Source organism: Aythya marila (assembly GCF_965140915.1).
Source record: "Aythya marila genome assembly, chromosome: 31".
In the NCBI taxonomy this organism is placed as follows: domain Eukaryota; kingdom Metazoa; phylum Chordata; class Aves; order Anseriformes; family Anatidae; genus Aythya; species Aythya marila.
Genome location: NC_139072.1, coordinates 644,933 through 666,180, shown reverse-complemented (window position 1 = coordinate 666,180; position 21,248 = coordinate 644,933). Strand labels below are relative to the sequence as shown.

At 63.6% G+C, this 21,248-nt stretch overlaps 2 protein-coding genes across 2 annotated transcripts in view; one reads left to right on the top strand and one right to left on the bottom strand.

Moving 5' to 3' along the window:
* Positions 1–6,038: 6,038 nt before the first annotated feature.
* KDM6B (lysine demethylase 6B) lies at positions 6,039–20,624 on the top strand (the record flags this gene model as incomplete). Its single annotated transcript, XM_082781615.1, has 7 exons — positions 6,039–6,176; positions 13,644–13,732; positions 14,238–14,346; positions 14,966–15,092; positions 16,666–16,764; positions 18,253–18,463; positions 20,595–20,624. The coding sequence occupies exons 4-7, from the start codon at positions 14,971–14,973 to the stop codon at positions 20,622–20,624; spliced, it is 462 nt and encodes a 153-aa protein (XP_082637741.1). The 5' UTR covers positions 6,039–6,176; positions 13,644–13,732; positions 14,238–14,346; positions 14,966–14,970.
* A 70-nt stretch (positions 20,625–20,694) lies between these two features.
* The window catches only part of LOC309888955 (rhodopsin kinase GRK1-like), a gene marked incomplete at its 3' end in the record, with an annotated part of 9,065 nt that continues 8,511 nt past the window's right edge, over positions 20,695–21,248 (bottom strand). The window contains exon 8 of the mRNA XM_082781614.1: positions 20,695–20,731. Coding sequence (XP_082637740.1) covers positions 20,695–20,731 — 37 coding nt within the window. The remainder of the gene's footprint in view (positions 20,732–21,248) is intronic.

Below are 21,248 nucleotides of genomic sequence, written 5' to 3'. Positions count from 1 at the left end.
ACAATGGACTGTTAAAGACTACATTGAAAGCAATGGGTGCTGGGACATTCAAAAACTGGGATACGCATTTGGCAAAGGCCACCTGGCTAGTCAATACTAGGGGATCTGCCAACCGAGCTGGACCTGCCCAATCAAACCTATTACGTACTGTAGATGGGGATAAAGTTCCTGTAGTGCATGTAAAAAATATGCTGGGTAAAACAGTCTGGGCTACTCCTGCCTCAGGAAAAGGCAAACCCATTCGTGGAATTGTTTTCGCTCAGGGACCTGGATACACTTGGTGGGTGATGCAAAAGAACGGAGAGGTCCGGTGTGTACCTCAAGGAGATTTAATACTGGGTGAGAATAGCCCATGAACTGAATTGTACCATGTTAATTGCTATATAATACTGTATGTTACCACTACCATGACTACTATAGGTGACTAATTAGAATGTATGGAAAAGAGTGTAACCTGAGCATGACATAAATGGTATGGAATAAGGGGTGGATAGATGTCCTGGTTTCAGTTAGAACAGAATTAATTTTCTTCCTAGTAGCTGGTGGAATGCTGTGTTTTGGCTTAGGATGAGAAGAGTGCTGATAACACCCCGATGTTTTAATTGTTGCAGAGCAGTGCTTATACCAAGCCAAGGACACCTCAGACTTTTGCTCTGTCCTGCCAACAGGCAGGCTGGGGGTGCAGTAAGAGCTGGGAGGGGACAGACCCAGGACAGGTGACCCGAACTAGCCAAAGGGGTATTCCATACCATCTGACGTCATGCTAAACAATATATAGGGGTGGCTAGCCGGGGGGAGGGGGCCGGACTGCTCGGGGTTAAGCTGGGCATCGGTCAGCGGGTGGTGAGCAATTGCATTGTGCATCACTTGTTTGTACATATTATTATTAGTAGTACTATTATCATCATTGTATTATTATTATTATTATTATTATTTTCCTGTCTTATTAAACTGTCTTTATCTCAACTCACGGGCTTCACTTTCCATTTCTCTCCCCCGTCCCAGAGAGGGAGGGGGGAGGGTGAGCGAACGGCTGCGTGGTGTTTAGCTGCCAGCCGGGTTAAACCACGACAGGGACTCTTGGACTTCCTGCCGCAGGAGGAAGGAAGGGGCGGGACTTCCTGGTTGAGGCCCGGTGAGGCGGGACTTCCGGCGGGCGGAGGAAGCGGCGCCCAGGACTTCCGGCGTAGGCCGGCGAAGAGGCGGGACTTCCGGTGCAAGCCCAGAGGAGGCCGACGGGCACTTCCGGCGCCGCGCCCCGCGCGTGGGGGCGGGACTTCCGGCGGAGAGGGCGGGGCTCGGCGGCGCTTCCGGTGCGGTCGCGCGATGATTACAGAGCTCCTCCGATACCGGCCCCGCCCCCGAGGTGTCAATCAGCCGGGAGGGGCGGGGCTCCAAGGGGGGCGGGGCTCAGAGTGGGCGGGGCCTGTTGCCCAGGAGCCCCCGTTGCCATGGTGACAGCCGCCGCACCGCCGTTGCCATGGCGACCGCCAGCCGGGCCGCGCCGTTGCCATGGAGACGCCCCCCCGCGGCCGTGGGAACGCGGCAGCCGCCGGGCCACGCCTACCGCGCCTCCGGCAGCCAATCGGGGGAGCCCGCAGCGCTCCCCGCGCCCTCATTGGCCGAGGCGGCGTTGCCGGGGAGACGCGCGGAGGGGGCGTGGCCGGCGGGCAGCGACGGGGGCCGGGGGGGGACAAAATGGCGGCGGGCGGCGGAACGGCACGAAAAGCCCCAAAACCGAGGGGTTTTCACCCAGAACATTCGGCCTGGCCCGAGTGGGCTTTGTTCCACCACAATCGGTTTTGACCCAAGCCTTTTTTTCTTGCCCCAATTCTTTTTTCCCCCAAATTCCCTTTTTACACTCAAATTAACCCAAATCTTCCCTTTTCACCCCAATATTTCCGCTCGTTTTTTTACCCTTTGTCCCCACCTCGCCTTTTCCGGTGATTTTCAGCCCAATGCATTTTCCACCGACTTTTTTCTTTCCCATGAGAATCGAAAAATGCTTTTGTCACCAAAACCTGATTTTTTCCACCCAAAGCAACATTTTTCACCAAAACAGCTCCTTTTCACCCCAAAATTCCTCTGACCCAAACATTTTCCTTTCCGTGAAGCAGCTTTCCTTAACAAAATGTAGGTTTTCCTTATAAAAATGAGGCAAATTTGATGTTTTTTCACCCAAACCGATGCTTTTCACCAAAGCTGGCTTTTTTCCACCCAAAGCGCTGCTTTTCACCAAAACGCTTGTTTCTCACGCAAATCTCCTTTCCCCCGAACTCCATTTTTCCTTCCACAGAATTTTTTTTTTTCACCAAGTGTTTTTATCACCTTTTTTATTTTTTTTTTCACCAAAATTGACATTTTTAACCCAAACCTCATTTTTACCAAAACGTGGCTTTTTTTCACAAAAAAAGCACCGCGGGGGCTGCTCAGGGGGCAGGACGGGGGGGGCAAAGGGGGAGGCAGAAGGGAGAGGGGCAAATGGGGGGGGCAGAATGGGGGTGGGGGGGTCAAAGTCGGGGGGGCTCAAAATGGGAGCCCCAAAACGGGGGGGGGGGGGCAAAAAATGGGGGGAGGGGGCAAAAAATTGGGAGGGGCTCGAAACGGGGGGGGGGAGCTCAAAAGGGGGGGGGGCCAAAACTGGGGGGTCCCCCAAAAGTGGGGGCGTCCCCCCAAAAATCGGGGGCATCCCCCCCACACTGGGGGAGCTCCCCACGGACCCTCCCCCCTCCCATTCTCCCCTCCTCCCCCCCCAGCCCCCCCCGGGTGTGTGCAGGGGGCGGAGCCTCGATGAGGCCCCTCCCACCCTGGCCCCGCCCCCCTGGCCAAGCCCCGCCCCTCCTCTCCCCCCCAGCAGCACCCGCAGGCCTCGCGTGTCCTCGTGTGACCCCCCCGTGTCCCCGCATGCCCCCGCGTCCCCCCTGTCCCCAGGGACCCCCTCGACCCCCCCCAGCCCCAGGGACCCCCCCAGGACCCTCAGGGCCCCCCCTGACCCCCGGGACCCCCCCATCTCCCCCCGTGTCCCCACCTGACCCCTGTGTCCCCTTGTGTCCCTTGTCCCCCGGTGTCCCCCAGTGTCCCCCCCATGTCCCCGTGTGCCCCCCCTGTGTCCCAACCCCCCCCAGTGTCCCCCAGGTGACCCCCATGACCCCCCCACATCCCCCCATTGCCCCCCCAGGTCCCCCTGTCCCCAACTGCCTCCACTGTGTGCCTGGGGGGGGGACACAGGGACATGGGGACAGGGGGACGTGGGGACACATGGACAAAGCCACGGGGACAGACGGACACAGAGGGACACGGGGTCACGTGGGGACACACGGACAGGGGGACGGGGACGTGGGGTCCCCTGGGGACAAGGACAGGGGGACACACAGAGCCGGGGTCACACGGGGACACAGGGACAGGGGGACGGGGACGTGAGGTCACGTGGGGACAGGGGGAGGGGGACAGGGGGACACACAGAGCCGGGGTCACGCAAGGACACAGGGTCAGGGGGACAGGGACATGGGGACACCTGGAGCTGGGGTCACCTGGGGACACCTGGGGACATGGGGATGGGGGACACGGGGTCACATGGGGACGGGGGGGGGACAGGGGGGCCACAGGGAGCTGGGGTCACACAGGGACGGGGGTCAGGGGGTCACGGGGTCACCTGGGGTCAGGGGGACACAGTGACAGGGCCGTGGGGACACCTGGAGCTGGGGTCACCTGGGGACACCGGGACATGGGGATGGGGGACACGGGGTCACCTGGGGACACGGGGGGGGACAGGGGGACATGGGGGACACAGGGACAGGGGTCAGGGGGTCACGGGGTCACCTGGGGTCAGGGGCACCCAGGGCCAGGGCCGTGGGGACACCCGGAGCTGGGGTCACCTGGGGACAGCCCGGGTCACCTGGGGTCACCTGGGGTCACCTGGGGTCAGCGGGAGGTCAGGGCCCCACGGGGCGGGGTCCCCAGGGGGTGGGGGCGGGGCCTGTGTGTGGGGGCGTGGTCTGCAGGGGGCGATGCCACCCGGTGGGCGGGGCTATGCAAATCAACCCGCACCCAGCTGCATGCAAATGAGGTGCCAACATGCAAATCAGCATATGCAAATCAGGTCGCTGGGTCACGTGACCCCCCTTCATGTTCCCCCCCAGGAGGGGGCGTGGCCTGGGAGGGGGCGGAGCCTCCCCGCTTCCCCGTCGCCATGGCAACAGCCTCCCCCGGCCCCTCCCTCCCCGTGCCCGGCGGCCGCGTGACGTGACGGCGGCGGCAGCCAATCAGGGCGCGCTTCGCTGCTGTTGTTAGGGCCGGGAGGGGCGGAGGGGGGAGACGCGGGAGGGGGGCGGTCACGTGGGGCGGGGTCACGTGAGGCCACGCGCGGGGCGGCCCCGCCCCCTCCTCCTCCTCCCCCCCTCCCCTCCCGGGGCCGCTCCCGCGCACGTGCGGCCCCCGGGCTCCGCCCCCTCGGGGCGGGCCCGGGCGGGGCCACGCCCCCCGGCGCCAGCCGCGCGCTCCCATTGGCCGGCTCCCCGGCGGGGCGCTGCCATTGGCCGCTGCCCGGGGCGGCCATTGCGGACGTGCGGGGAGGCAGGGGGCGGCCGCGCCCCTCCCCCACCCGGCGCCACCCGGGCCCGGCCCCGCCCCCACCTGGCGCGGGTCACGTGGGGGCACCCAGGGGCCCCCCTCCCCCTCCTGTCCCCCCGTCCTGTCCCCGTGTCCCCCCCGTGTTCCCCCCCCAATCCCGGTGTCCCCCTGGTGGCACCATGGCCTGGCCTGGTGGCACCCTGGGGACACCTTGGTGGCACCCATGGGTGTCCGGTGGCACCCAGGGGCACCCAGGGGCCCCCCCTCCCCCTCGTGTCCCCCCGTCCTGTCCCCGTGTCACCCCTCTAATCCCGGTGTCACCCTGGTGTCACCCTGGCCTGGCCTGGTGGCACCCTGGGGACACGCGTGTGGCACCCTGGTGGCACCCAAGGGCGCCCAGGGGCACCCAGGGACACCCTGCCCTGCTGGTGGCACCCCGTCCTGTCCCAGTGTCACCCCAGTGTCACCCCAGTGCCACCCCACCCTGTCCCAGTGCCATACTGGTGCCACCCCGCTGTCGCCCTGTCCCAGCCCGTGGCACCCGGTGTCACCCTGCCCCGCGGTGTCACCCTGCCCCGTGTCCCCCACTGCCACCCCCCCGTGTCCTGGTGGCCCCGTGGTGCCCCCCCCGCTGTCACCCCATCCCGGTGTCCCCCTGGTGCCACCCCCCTTGTCCTGCTGGCACCCCAGTGTCCCCCAGTCCTGTCCCAGTCTCACCCCAGTGCCACCCCTACTTGTCCCAGTGTCCCCCCAGTGTCCCCCCAGTGTCCCCCCAGTGTCACCCTATCCTGTCCTGGTGTCACCCAGTGTCACCCAGTGTCACCCTGTCCTGATGTCACCCCAGTGTCCCCCAGTCCTGTCCCAGTGCCACCCCAGTGTCCCCCCAGTGTCCCCCCATCCCGTCCCAGTGTCTCCCAGTCCCACCCAGTTCTGGTGTCCCCCTATCCCAGTGCCACCCCCTCCTTGTCCCAGTGTCCCCCAGTATCACCCCTCCCCTCCCAGTGTCCCCCAGTGCCCCCTCCCCCCCCTCCCAGTGTCCCCCAGTCCTATCCCAGTGCCCCCCCGTGTCACCCACTGTCCCCCCTCCCCCCCCCGCACCCACCACCGGGGGCGTGTCCAACCCCAGTGGGCGTGTCCAACTCACAGGGGGCGGAGCCACACCAGGGGGCGTGCCCTGAGGCCAGTGGGCGTGTCCAACCCCAGTGGGCGTGTCCTGGGGACCGCGGGCGTGCCTTATAGGGCGGTGGGCGTGGCCTGGAGCTCCGTGGGCGTGTCCTAGGGGCTTGTGGGCGTCTCTTGGAGGACCGTGGGCGTGTCCTAGGCGCCGTGGGCGTGCCCTAGGCGCTCGTGGGCGTGTCCTAGGGGCCCGTGGGCGTGTCCCGGGGGCGGGGCGGGGCCGGGGGGCGTGTCCCGGGCCCGGTGGGCGGGGCCGGGGCGGGCGGGGCGGGGCGCGGCGCTGGGTCCTTTGTTCGAGCGCAGCCCGGAGCCGATCGCAGCCAGCGGCGGGGCCGAGGCCGAGACCCTGCGGGGGCGCCCCCCCCCCGCCGCCCCCCCCCCGCCGCCCCCCCCCCACCCGGCACCGCCCCCGGCACCGGCACCGCCCGCAGGTACCGGGGGGGGGGAGGGGAAACGGGGGGAGGGGGGGGGGGACACGCGAGAAGAGGGGGGGGGGTGACACGAGGGGGGGGCGCCGGACACGTGGGGGGGGGGCACGGAGGGGGGGTGGGGGGACGGGGGGGGGCTCAGGACACGCGTGGGGGGGCACGGGGGGGGGCGGAGGGGGCGATGGGGGGGGGTTGGGGGGGGTTTGGGGGGGGCAGGGGGGAGGTTGGGGGGGGTACGGGGGTGTTTGGGGGGGGGTGGGGGCAGCGTGGGGCACGGGACACGCGTGGGGGGGCCGTGAGGGGGGGGACGGGGGAGAGCAGGGCCCAGGACACGCGTGGGGGGGGCACAGGGGGGTGTTTGGGGGGGGTGAGGGGGAGATTAGGGGGGGTAGGGGGGGGGTTGAAGGGGGTAGGGGGCGAAGTAGGGCCCGGGACACGCGTGGGGGGGGCATGGGGGGGGGACGGGGGAGAGCAGGGCCCAGGACACGCGTGGGGGGGGCACAGGGGGCATTTGCGGGGGCGCAGGGGGGAGTTTGGGGGGGAGCAGAGGGTAAAGGGGGGCTCGGGACACGCGTGGGGGGGCGATAGAGGGGAGTGAGGGGGGGTGCGGGGCAGAGCAGGGCCCGAGACACGCGTGGGGGGGGCCAGGAGGCGAGTGGGGGGCTCAGGACGTGCGGGGGGGGCATAGGGGGGACTACGGGGGGGTGCGGGGGAGAGCAGGGCCCCAGACACGCGTGGGGGGGGCCGCAGGGGGAATTTGGGGGGAGGCACGGGGCGAGTGGGGGGCTCGGGACACGCGGGGGGGGGCTAAAAGGGGAATTTAGGGAGCCCTAAGGAGGAGTGTGGGGGCCGGGACACGCGTGGGGGGGGGACACGGGGGGATTTGGGGGGTCCTGGGGGGGGGAACGGGGCAGTGCGGGGGGCTCCGGACACGCGTGGGGGGGCCCCGAGAGGAAGGGGGGGCCCCGGGACAGGCGTGGGGGAGGCCCCGTGACGCGCGGGGGGGTTTCCCCGGGGGTGGGGGAGGGGGGATTCCCCCGGCACGCGTGGGGGGGGGGGGGCCGGAAGCCCCGTGACACGCGTGGGGCTTCCCCGTGACGTGTGCGGGGGGGTTCCCGTGACGTGGGGGGGGCCCCGAGACACGCGGGGGGGGGACACGCGGGGGGGGGAGGCCGAGGGCTTTGTCCCCCCGCGCCCCCCTCCTCAATTTTCCCGTTTCTGACCCAAATTGGGGCTGGGGGGGGGGAGTGGGGACCCCCCCCCCCTTAAAGGGGCCGCACGGGGGGGGAGGGGCCCGGAGCCCCCCCGGCTCCGTGCGTGGGGGGGGGCGGCCCCGGGGGCACTTCCGGTGGGGGAGGGGAGCAGCCAATCAGCGGCCGCGGTCCGGGCCCCCCCCCCAACCGGAAGTGAGCCCCCCCCAGCACCTTTTGGAGGCTGCGGGGGGGGCACTGGGAGCACTGGGAGGGGACTGGGAGCACTGGGACAGGAACTGGAAGCACTGGGAGGGAACTGGGAGCACTGGGAGAAGCACTGGGAAGGGCACTGGGAGCACTGGGAGGAGACTGGGAGCACTGGGGAAGGAACTGGGAGCACTGGGAGGGGACTGGGAGCACTGGGGAAGGAACTGGGAACACTGGGAGGGGACTGGGAACACTGGGAGAGGCACTGGGAGCACTGGGAGAGGCACTGGGAGCACTGGGAGGGGACTGGGAGCACTGGGAGAGGCACTGGGAGCACTGGGAGGGGACTGGGAACACTGGGAAAGGAACTGGGAGCACTGGGAGGGGACTGGGAGCACTGGGAGTGCCCTGCCAGGACCTTACTGGGAGGACTGGGAGGTGGCATTGCTATGTCCGGGTTGCACTGGGAGTACTGGGAGTGCCCTCTCAGGGTCATACTGGGAGCACTGGGAGTGCCCTGTACTGGGAGCACTGGGAGTGCCCTCTCAGGGTCATACTGGGAGCACTGAGAGTGCCCCGTGAGGGTTGTACTGGGAGCACTGGGAGCAGGAGGGGCAGGTACTGGTCGTACTGGGGGATACTGGGAGCACTGGGAGCTGGCAGCGCCGGTCACTGGTGTCACTGGGGCTGGGGGGCAATCGTACTGGTCTTACTGGGAGCTGGGGGTGGCAGCGGCTGGGGGCGCCCTGTTGGGGTTTTACTGGGAGTACTGGGAGCACTGGGAGCGTCCTGTCAGGGCTATACTGGGAGCACTGGGATGTGGGGGCAGCGTGTGGGGGCTGTGAGGGGGCACTGGTGGTGTTACTGGTGGTACTGGTAGTGTTACTGGTGTTACTGGTGGTGGTACTGGTGTTAGTGGTAGTGTTAGTGGTGGTACTGGTGTTACTGGTGTTACTGGTGCCAACAAGTGGTGTTTGTGGTGGTACTGGTGTTACTGGTGGCGTTACTGGTGGTACTGGTGTCACTGGTGGTGCTACTGGCGTTACTGGTGGCGTTACTGGTGGCATTCCTGGTGTTACTGGTGTCACTGGTGCCACTGGTGGTGTTTTACTGGTGTTACTGGTGGTATTACTGGTGTTAATGGTGACATTACTGGTGTTACTGGTGCCGTTGGTGGTGTGTTATCGGTGTTACTGGTGTTACTGGTGCAGTGTTACTGATGCTACTGGTGTCACTGGTGGCGTTACTGGTGTCACTGGTGGTGTGTTACTGACGTCACTCGTGATGTCACTGGTGTTACTGGTGTCACTGGTAACGTGTTACTGGCATTACTGGTGGTTACTGGTGTTACTGGTGGTGTTACTGGTGTTACTGGTGGCGTCTTACTGGTGTCACTGGTGTTACTGGTGCTGCAGGCACAGAAGCGACCCCCTGACCCACTGACCCCGTGACCCCCCGTGACCCCCCGTGCCCCCCCAGCCCCCTTGCACACACGCGTGTCACACGTGGGCACCCTCAGAGGCGTGTGCAAGGTGCCCGGGGACACGTGTGGCACGCACACGCCTCGCACATGCCTTGCACACGCGTCCCGTGTGCTCACGTGTGCCTTGCACGCCCTTGCACACGCACCCCGTGTGCCCGTATGTGCCCTACGTGTGTTTGCACACGCATCCCGTGTGCGTGCAGGTGCCTTACACGCCTTTGCACGCGCACCCGTGTGCTCACACGTGCCTTACGCGTTACACACGCACCCCACACACGTTACACACGCACCCCACACGCTTGCACACGTGCCCCACATGCCCGTGTGTGCCCCACACGTGTCCGTGTGCACCCTGTGTGCTTACAAGTGCCTTACACGCTTTTGCACGTGTGCCCCATGTGCTCATAGTGCCCTACACATGGTTGCACGCACCCCACACGCTTGCACACGCACCCCATGTGCTCCTCTGTGCCCTACACGTGGTTGCACGCACCTTACACGCGTTGCACACCCCCCATATGCTCACATGTGCCCGACATGTGTTGCACATGCACACCACGTGTTGCACACATGCTTCTATGTGCCCTACGTGTGTCCGTGTGCACCCCGTGTGCTCCTATGTGCCCTACATGTGTTGCACACGCACCCCACACACTCACATGTGCCTTACACATGTGCCCCGTGTGCTTGTACGTGCCCTACACGTGGTTGCACGCACACACGAGGTGTTACACACGCACCCCATGTGCTCCTGTGTGCCTTACAGACGGTTACACGCGTGCCCTAGACACGTTGCACGCACCCTACACGTGTTGCACGCGCATCCCATGTGCTTGTTTGTGCCCTACACGTGGCCATGTGCACCGCGTGTGCTTGTATGTGCCTTACACGTGGTTACACACGCACCCTACACACATTGCACACACACCCCATGTGCTCACGTGCGCCCTACACACGTTACACACACCTTACACGCATTGCACACATGCCCACGTGTGCCCTACATATGTTGTAGTTGCCCTACACACGTTGCACACGCATCCCGTGTGCCCACATGTGCCCTACACGCATTACACGCTCCCTACATGCATTGCACACGTGCCCCCGTGCACCCTACATGCCTTGCACGTGTTGCACACGCCCTACACGCATTGCACACAAGCCCATGTGCATCCTACACGTGTTACACGTGCCCTACACACTTTGCACACGTACCCATGTGTGCCCTATACGTGTTGCACGCTCCCTACATGTGTTACACATGCCTTACACACGCCTTACACGTGTTGCAAATGTGCCCCTGTGCACCCTAAGCGTGTTGCACACCCCCTGCATGTGTTACATGTGTTGCACACGCCCCACACGTGTTGCACATGCACCCATGTGTGCCCTACATGTGTAACACACATTGCACATGCTTTGCACACTCCCTACACACATGGTACACGTGCTCATGCGCACCCTACATGTGTTGCACATGTGTTGCACATGCCCTGCACACGTTACAGGTGCTACACGCTCTCTACACGCGTTGCACACGCTTTGCACATTGCCCTGCACGCGTTGCACATGTGCCCACGTGTCCTACACACGTTGCACACGTGCCCCTGTGTGCCCTACTTGTGTTGTACATGTTACACACACCCCACACACCGTCTACATGCATTGCATGTTACACATATGTTACACATAGGTTGCACACTTTACATGTATCTTACTAACATGTTACACACACGTTGCACACATTTTACTCACACACACCTGACACACATTACACATGTTGCACACACCCTACACACATGTTGTGCAAACATTACACACATGTTACACACATCCTACACACAGGTTGCACACACTACGCACACGTTACACACAGGTTATGTACACTCTACACACGTAACGCCCATTACACGTTACATGTACCCCACACACTACACACATTACACACATTATGCACCCTTTACACACACATTGCACACACCCTTACACGCATGTTACACAGACATCGCATACCCCTTACACACCTGTTACACAAACCCTACACATATGTTACACACAGGATACACATGCCTTTCACACACATTACACACAGGATACACCCATGTTACACACATTACACAGGCATTGCACACAGGTTTCACACAGGCTACACTTCTGTTACACTCATTTTACACACATGTGACACAGGCATTACACACAGGTTACGCTCAGGTTGCACACACCTTACACAGGCATTACACACAGGTTACACACTCATTATACACACATCACACACACGTTACACAGGCATTACACACAGGTTACACTCCTGATACTCACAGGTTACACACACCTAACATGGGCATTGCGCACAGGTTACACACCCATTACACACAGGTTACACACATTACACACACATTACACACACATTACACACAGGTTACACACATTACACACACATTACACAGGCATTACACACAGGTTACACACACATTACACACCCTTTACACCCAGGTTACACCCAGGTTACACACCCCTTACGCACTCCCCCCGCCGTGCCCACCCCCTTTGCACGCTCCCCCTCCGCCCTCTCCCACGTGACCCCACCCCACGCAGCCCCACGTGACCCCACCCCACGTGACCCCGCCCACGTGACCCCGCCCACGTGACCCACTCCTTCTCCTCCCCTCCCCCCCCACTCGTGCTCCTTCCCCCCCCCCCGTGGGCGGTTCCGGGGGGGCGGGGCCTCGCCGCTGACGTCAGCGCCCCCCCGGCCGGCGGGGGGAGGGGCGGGGGGGAGGGGCGGGGGGGACCCACGCGGGACCGGGGGGGGGGGGCGAGGACACGGGGGGGGCGAGGACGGAGCCGGGACACGAGGAGGGAGCGGGACGGTGAGGGGGGGGCGGGGGGGGTCTGGGGGGAGTCTGGGGGGGCCCACGCGTGGCCGTGGGGCCGCATGTCCGTGGGGCTGTCCGTGCCGTGTCCGTGTGTCCACGCGTGTCCGTGTGTCCCCGTGTCCGTGTGTCCCTTCCGTGCTGTGTCCGTGTGTCCACGTGTGTCTCTGTGTGTCCGTGTGTCTGTGTTCACGCGTGTCCCCGTGTCCCCGTGTCCCCGTGTCCGTGTGTCTGCGTGTGTCTGTGTCCGTGCCCACTCGTGTCCATGTGTCCCCGTGTCCATGTGCCCACGCGTGTCTGTGTGTGTCCATGTCCGTGTGTCCATGTGTGTGTCCGTATGTCCGTCCCCACTCGTGTCTGTGTGTCCCCGTGTCCGTGTGCCCACGCGTGTCCGTGTCTACATGCACACGTGTGTCTGTGTGTCCCTGTGGCCGTGCACACGTGTGACACACGTGGGGTGTGCGGCGTGCACTAGTGAGCAGGGCTGGCGTGTACCAGGCGTGTAAGAGGCGTGTAAGAGGCGTGTCATTGGTGTGTGCTAGGTGTGTAAGAGGCGTGCACACACTCGTGCCCCCACGGGCAGTGCACACGCGTGTGCGAGGGGTGGGGACGGGCAGCTGGGCGTGCTCACACGCGTGTGCTTGGCGTGTGGGGCCGTGTAGGGCTGGCGGCGGCACGGAAACCGACTGGGGGGGCTGGGGGGCGGCTGGGGGGCGGCTGTGGGGTTTGTGTGGGGCAGTTGTGGGGTGTTTATGGGGTGTCTGTGGGGTATCTGTGGGGCAGTTGTGGGGTGTCTATGGGGCAGCCATGGGGTGTCCGTGGGGTGTCTGTGGGGTGTCTGTGGGGTATCTATGGGGCAGCCATGGGGTACCTGGGGGGCGTCTATGGGGCAGCTCTGGGGTATTTGTGGGGCAGCTGTGGGGGTTGTATGGGGCAGCTATGGGGTGCCTGTGGGGCAGCTGTGGGGTGTCCGTGGGGTGTCTATGGGGCAGCCATGGGGTGTCCGTGGGGTGTCTGTGGGGTGTCTATGGGGCATCTGTGGGGTGTCCATGGGGTGTCTGTGGGGTGTCTGTGGGGCAGCCGTGGGGCAGGCTCCCGTCACTTCCCGCTCGCCGTGGGCTTTGTGGGGTTTCCCTCGGGGCCGCCCCCGCCCCACGGCTGCCCCACGGCTGCCGTCACCCCCCCCCAGTCCTCCCCCCCCCCCCCCCCGGATTTCCTCCGCCCCCCACTTCCTCCCTGCCCCACGTCACCCAAATTTCCACGCGGGGGCGGCCGGGACCAGTACGGGGCGGGGGAGAGGGGGGGGCTGCCCCATAGCGGGGCCTCGGCTGCCCCAAATTGCCCTAAATTGCCCCAAATTGCCCCAAATTGCCCCCCATCTGCCCCAAATTGCCCCAAATTGCCCTAAATTGCCCTAAATTGCCCCAAATTGCCCCCCATCTGCCCCAAATTGCCCCATATTGCCCCAAATTGCCCTAAATAATTGCCCCAAATTGCCCCCCATCTGCCCCATGGCTGCCCCATATTGCCCCACAGTGCCCCAAATTGCCCTAAATTGCCCCAAATTGCCCCATATCTGCCCCAAATTGCCCCCCATCTGCCCCCCATCTGCCCCACAAGTGCCCCCCCCCAGCCTCTGCCCCATAGGGGGCGGGGCCAAGCCCTCATTGGCCGCCACCGGCCTGAGCCCCCCGCTCCCATTGGTCCCCCGCAGGCTGAGCTAGGAGGACGGCAACGATGATTGGCTGCCAGCCCAGGGGCGCCCTGTGATTGGCCGGATTCCTGGAGAACAGCGCCGGATAGGTGAGGGGGCGGGGCCTCAGAGGGAGGGGGGAGGGGCCACCCACAAGTCCCACCCACCCCACATGACCCCCCCACAGGCACCGCCCATCTCCTCCCCCCCAGTGCCCACCAGTGCCCCCCAGTGCCCCCCAATTCCCTCCCAGTGCCCCCCCAGTGCTCCCAGTGCCCCCCAATTATCCCCCAGTGCCCCCCAGAGCCCCCCAATTCCCCCCCAGTGCCCCCCCAGTGCTCCCAGTACCCCCCAGTGACCCCCAGTGCCCCCCCAGTGCCCCCCCAGTGCCCCTCAGTGCCCCCCAATTCTCCCCCAGTGCCCCCCCAGTGCTCCCAGTGCCCCCCAATTCTCCCCCAGTGCCCCCCCAGTGCTCCCAGTGCCCCCCAATTATCCCCCAGTACCCCCCCAGTGCCCCCCCAGTGCCCCCTCAGTGCCCCCCAGTGCCCCCCCAGTGCCCCCCAATCCCCTCCCAGTGCCCCCCAGTGCCCCCCCGAGTGACCCCCGCCCCCCCAGGTGTATGCGGCAGTGAGGGAGGGGCCGCGCCAGCCCCGCACCCGCCCCCCGCCTCGCACCCCAAGGGGGGGCCCGGGGGGGGACCGAGGCCTCCAGCACCGCAGAAGTGGTGAGTGGGGGGCTGGGGGGGGCTGGGGGGGCTATGGGGCTATTGGGGGCTGGGGGGGGTTATGGGGCTATTGGGGGTTATGGGGCTGGGGGGGGCTGTGGGATGGCTGGGGGGGTTATGGGGTTTTGGGGACTCCGGGGGGGCTACTGGGGGCTATGGGGTTATGGGATTACGGGGGGCTGTGGGGTTATTGGGGGGCTGGGGGGATATGGGGGGCCGTGGGGGTTATAGGGCTGGGGGGGGGCTATGGGGTGATGGGGGCTATGGGGTGATGGGGGGCTATGGGAGGTGATGGGGTTACCGGGGGGCTTTGGGGGCTATGGGGTTATGGTGCTATGGGGGGCTATGGGGATGCTGGGGGGCTGGGGGGGGTTATGGGGTTTATGGGGGGGCTGTGGGGTTATTGGGGGGGCTGTGGGGTTATGGGGGGGGCTGTGGGGTTATTGGGGGGGCTGTGGGGTTATGGGGGCGTTATGGGGTTGTGGGGGTCTGTGGGGTTCAATGGCTTTGGGGAGCTACGGGGGGTTATAGGGGAGGTTCTGGGGGGCTCTGGGGGGGCTGTGGGGCGGGGGGGGTGTCTGTGGGGCCGAGCCGTGGGGCTGAGCGCGCTGTGGGGCAGGCTGGATGCATCGCGCCGTGGAGCCGCTGGGGGGCCGGGCCGGACGGGACCCCTTCGCCGTGGGGAGCCTGGGCTGCGGCGGGGCCTGGGCCCCCTGCCCCCCCCGCCCCTGGCTGCCCGGAACCAGGTACGCGCCCCACGGGACCCATGGGACCCACAGGGACCCCACAGGGACCCCACATGGCCCTACACAGCCCCACAGGACCCATGGGACCCACAGGGACCCCACAGGGACCCCACAGGGGCCCACAAGACCCCACAGGGACCCACAGGACCCATGGGACCCACAGGGACCCCACAGGGACCCCACAGGGACCCACAGGACCCCACAGGGACCCCACAGGGACCCACACGGCCCCACGGGACCCCACAGGGGCCCACAGGACCCATGGGACCCACAGGACACCACAGGGACCACACAGGGACACACGGGACCCCTTATGACCCCACACGGCCCCATATTGCCCCATAGGGCCCCACACTGGCCTATTGGGATCCTATGGGGATCCTATAGGGACCCCTTATGGCCCCACACTGACCTCAAGTGGCCCCGCACTGATCCACGGGGATCCTGTAGGGACCCCACAGGGACCCCACATTGCTCCACAGGGACCCCACAGGGACCCAAGGGACCCCTTATGGCCCCACACGGCCCCACACTGCCCCACGGGACCCCTTATGGCCCCACACAGCCCCATATTGCCCCATAGGGCCCCACACTGGCCTATTGGGATCCTATAGGGACCCCTTATGGCCTGCACTGACCCCACATTGCCCCACATGGCCCCACACTGCCCCATGGGGACCCCACAGGGACCCAAGGGACTCCTTATGGCCCCACACGGCCCCATATTGCCCCACAGGGCCCCACACTCACCTATTGGGATCCTATGGGGATCCTATAGGGACCCCTTATGGCCCCACACTGACCCACAGGGATCCTGTAGGGACCCCACAGGGACCCCACATTGCTCCACAGGGACCCCACAGGGACCCAAGGGACCCCTTATGGCCCCACACGGCCCCATATTGCCCCATAGGGCCCCACACTGGCCTATTGGGATCCTATAGGGACCCCTTACGGCCCCACACTGACCCCATATTTGCCCCCATGGCCCCACACTGCCCCATGGGGACCCCACATTGCCGCAGGCTGCCCCACACTGACCTATGGGGATCCTATAGGGACCCCGTATGACCCCACGCTGACCCCACATTGCCCCACGTGGCCCCACACAGCCCCATGGGGACCCCACACGACCCCACACTGACCCACGGGGACCCCACAAAGACCCTCCCACCCCACCCAGCCCCACAACCCCCTTGGGTGCCCCACACCGGGGGTCCCCCACCCCCAAACCTACCCCAGGGTGGGGGGGTCCCCAAATTGGGGGGGTGGGTCCCCAGTTCCAAACGGGACCCCATATGCGGGGGGGGGTCCCAAATCTTGGGGGGGGTTCCCCAAATCTTGGGTGGGGGTCCCCAAATCTGGGGGTTGTCCCAATTCCAAGGGGGTCCCAATTCTGGGGGGGGGGTCCCAAATCCGGGGGGAGGTTCCCCAGTTCCAAGGGGCTCCCACATTTGGGGGGGTGTCCCCAATTCCAGAGGGGTCCCCAAATCCTGGGGGGGGGTTCCCCAATTCCACATTTGGGGGGGGTCCCCACACCCGGGGGTCCCGTGGGACCCTGACCCCCCCCCAGGTGTTCCTCCAGCGTGGGCCAGACGCAGCTGCCCCCCCACCTCGTGCCGCCCCCCGGCAGCAATGGGGCCCACGCTCCCAAACCCTACTACACCCCGGGGTGAGTGCGGCGACCCCCTGTACCCCCCCGTACCCCCCTGTACCCCCCATGTCCCCCCCATGTCCCCCTGTGCCCCCCCCCTGCAGTTTGGGGGGGCTCCGGGTGGTTTTGGGGCTCTCCCTGCCCCATTGGGGTCCCCCCACCCCATAGGGTCCCCCCACCCCATAGGTCTCCCCCTGTCCCATAAGCCTCCCCCCACCCCATAGATTTCCCTCCACCCCATAGATGCCCCCTCTTCCCCCCCTACCCCTCCTAAACTTCCTTAACCCCCCCAACCCCTTACCCCATAGATCCCCCCACCCCCTAGACCACCCCATAGCCCCCTCCATCCCCGAGGATCCTAATGACCCCATACACCTCATATACCCCATACACCACAATGACCCTATTTATCCCAATGACCCCATACACCCCAGTGACCCCATGCACCCCAATGACCTCACATATCCCAATGACCCCATATGCCCCACTGACCCCATACACCCCATATACCCCAATGACCCCATATATCCCAATGTCCCCATGCATCCCAATGACCCCAAATGCCCCAATAACCCCAAATATCCCAATGGTCCTGTACACCCCAATGACCCCATACACCCCAATGACCCCATACACCCAAATGACCCCAAATGACCCTATGACCCCATACACCCCAATGACCCCATACACCCCAATAACACCAAATACCCCAAATGCCCCAATAACTCTTATAACCCCAAATACCCCAATGACCCCATGCATCCCATATCCCCCAATGATCACAATCAATGACCCCACATACCACATACACCCCAATGACCCCATATACCCAAATGACCCCAAATACCCCAATGGCCCCATACACCCTAATGACCTCAAATACCCCAATGACCCCAAATGCCCCAATGACCCCAATAACCCTTTTAACCTCAAATACCCCAATGACCCCATACACCCCATATCCCCCATACGCCCCATATCCCCCATACACCCCATATCCCCCAATGACCCCAATGACCCCATATCCCCCATACACCCCAATGACCCCAAATACCCCAATGACCCCAGTGACCCCAATACCCCATACACCCCATATAACTCAATGACCCCATACACCCCAATGACCCCAGTGACCCCATATTCCCCAATGACCTCATATCCCCCAATGACCCCAGTGACCCCAATGACCCCATGTCCCCCATACACCCCGTATCTCCCAATGACCCCAATGACCCCATATACCCCATACACCCCAATACTCCATACACCCCATATCTCCCAATGACCCCAGTGACCCTAATGACCCCATATACCCCATACACCCCAATGACCCCAATCGATGACCCCATATCCCCCATACACCCCATGTCTCCCAATGACCCCATATCCCCCAATGACCCCAATACCCCATACACCCCAACACCCCCCTACCCTTCCATCCCCCGCCCATCCCCCCTCCATTCCCCCAACCCCCCCTAACCCCCCTCCCCCCCCCTCCCCCCCCAGCCCCCCCCGCGCCCCCCCCGGGCGCCTGGAGTCTCTGCAGGGCTGGGTGCGGGCGCTGCTGCGGGACCCGGGCCAGGCGGGGCCGTGGGAGCAGCTGGGGCAGCTCTACGAGGCCGAGCACGACCCCGAGGAGGCGCTGCGCTGCTACCACTGCGCCGCACGCTGCCAGCCCAGCGCCGAGCTGGGGGCACGCATCGGCAGGCTGCAGCAGGTACGGGGTGTATGGGGTGTATATAGGGTGTATATAGGGTTATGGGGTCATATAGGGGATATAGAGGGGATATGGGGTCATTGGGGTCATTGGGCTCTATGGGGCTGCGCTGCTACCACTGCGCCGCCCGCTGCCAGCCCAGCGCCGAGCTGGGGGCACGCATCGGCAGGCTGCAGCAGGTACGGGGTGTATGGGGTGTATATAGGGTGTATATAGGGTGTATATAGGGTGTATATAGGGTTATGGGGTCATATAGGGGATATAGAGGGGATATGGGGTCATTGGGGTCATTGGGCTCTATGGGGCTGCGCTGCTACCACTGCGCCGCCCGCTGCCAGCCCAGCGCCGAGCTGGGGGCACGCATCGGCAGGCTGCAGCAGGTACGGGGTGTATGGGGTGTATATAGGGTGTATATAGGGTGTATATAGGGTGTATATAGGGTTATGGGGTCATATAGGGGATATAGAGGGGATATGGGGTCATTGGGGTCATTGGGCTCTATGGGGCTGCGCTGCTACCACTGCGCCGCCCGCTGCCAGCCCAGCGCCGAGCTGGGGGCACGCATCGGCAGGCTGCAGCAGGTACGGGGTGTATGGGGTGTATATAGGGTGTATATAGGGTGTATATAGGGTGTATATAGGGTTATGGGGTCATATAGGGGATATAGAGGGGATATGGGGTCATTGGGGTCATTGGGCTCTATGGGGCTGCGCTGCTACCACTGCGCCGCCCGCTGCCAGCCCAGCGCCGAGCTGGGGGCACGCATCGGCAGGCTGCAGCAGGTACGGGGTGTATGGGGTGTATATAGGGTGTATATAGGGTGTATATAGGGTGTATATAGGGTTATGGGGTCATATAGGGGATATAGAGGGGATATGGGGTCATTGGGGTCATTGGGCTCTATGGGGCTGCGCTGCTACCACTGCGCCGCCCGCTGCCAGCCCAGCGCCGAGCTGGGGGCACGCATCGGCAGGCTGCAGCAGGTACGGGGTGTATGGGGTGTATATAGGGTGTATATAGGGTGTATATAGGGTGTATATAGGGTTATGGGGTCATATAGGGGATATAGAGGGGATATGGGGTCATTGGGGTCATTGGGCTCTATGGGGCTGCGCTGCTACCACTGCGCCGCCCGCTGCCAGCCCAGCGCCGAGCTGGGGGCACGCATCGGCAGGCTGCAGCAGGTACGGGGTGTATGGGGGTGTATATATAGGTGTATATAGGGGTGTATATAGGGTGTATATAGGGTTATGGGGTCATATAGGGGATATAGAGGGGATATGGGGTCATTGGGGTCATTGGGCTCTAATGGGGCTGCGCTGCTACCACTGCGCCGCCCGCTGCCAGCCCAGCGCCGAGCTGGGGGCACGCATCGGCAGGCTGCAGCAGGTACGGGGTGTATGGGGTGTATATAGGGTGTATATAGGGTGTATATAGGGTGTATATAGGGTTATGGGGTCATATAGGGGATATAGAGGGGATATGGGGTCATTGGGGTCATTGGGCTCTATGGGGCTGCGCTGCTACCACTGCGCCGCCCGCTGCCAGCCCAGCGCCGAGCTGGGGGCACGCATCGGCAGGCTGCAGCAGGTACGGGGTGCATAGGGTGTATATAGGGTGTATATAGGGTTATGGGGTCATATAGGGGATATGGGGGATATGGGGTGTGTTGGGTATGAGGGGTCACTGGGGTATGTGGTGTGTATGGGGTCGTTGGGATGTAGGGGGCCATGGGGTGTAAGATGTGTATGGCATCATTGGAGTGTATGGGGTCATTGGGTTGTATGGGGTCAGCAGGGTGTATGGGGTCTATGGGGTCAATGGGTGTACGGGGTCATTGGGGTATTTGGGAGCTGGGGCCATGCAGCAGCAGACTGCAGCAGGTATAGGTCATATTTGGGATATAGCAGATATGGGGTCATTGGGGTTGTATGGGGTCATGGGGCTATATGGCATTATAGGATATTGGGAAGCTGGGGGCAAGCATCAGCAGGCTGCAGCAGGTATAGGTTATGGGGGATATGGGGTCATTGGATTGTATCGGGTCATTGGGGTGTATGGGGTATATGGAGTCAATAGGGGTATACGGGGTCATTGAGGTATAGGGGGTATTGGGTCATTGGGTATTTAGGGTCATGAGGTGTATGGGGTCATGGGGTGATGGGAGTTGGAGGCACTCATCAGAAGACTGCAGCTGGTGTGGAGTGTATGGGGTATATGGGTATATGGGGTCAGGGGGTGTGGGAGTTGGGGGCGCGCATCAGCAGGCTGCAGCAGGTGGGGGTGTGTGGATATAGGGGATTCATGGGTATATGGGGTCATGGGGTTATGTGAGGTTATGGGGTCTGGGGTATGGGAGCTGGGGCGAGTGTTGGGAGGCTGCAGCATGCGGGGGAGATAGGAGGTCATGTGGGGGTGTGGGGGGATATAGGGTCATGGGGTTATATGGGGTCAGTGGGGGATATAGGGTCATGGGGTTATATGGGGTCATGAGGAGTATGGGGAGCTGGAGGCACGCATCAGGCAGCTGCAGCAGGTGGGGTTATATGGGGTCGTGGGGGTATATGGGGTCGTGGGAGTATATGGGGTTCACGGGGTTATGGGGTCATGGTATATGGGGTCAGTGTATATGGGGTCATGGGGTTATGGGGTCATGGGGTTGTGGGGTCATGGTATATAGAGTCAGTGTATATGGGGTCATGAGGGTATTTGGGGTCATGGGGTTATGGGGTCATGGTATATAGAGTATATAAGGTAAGGGTATATGAGGTCATGGGGACATATG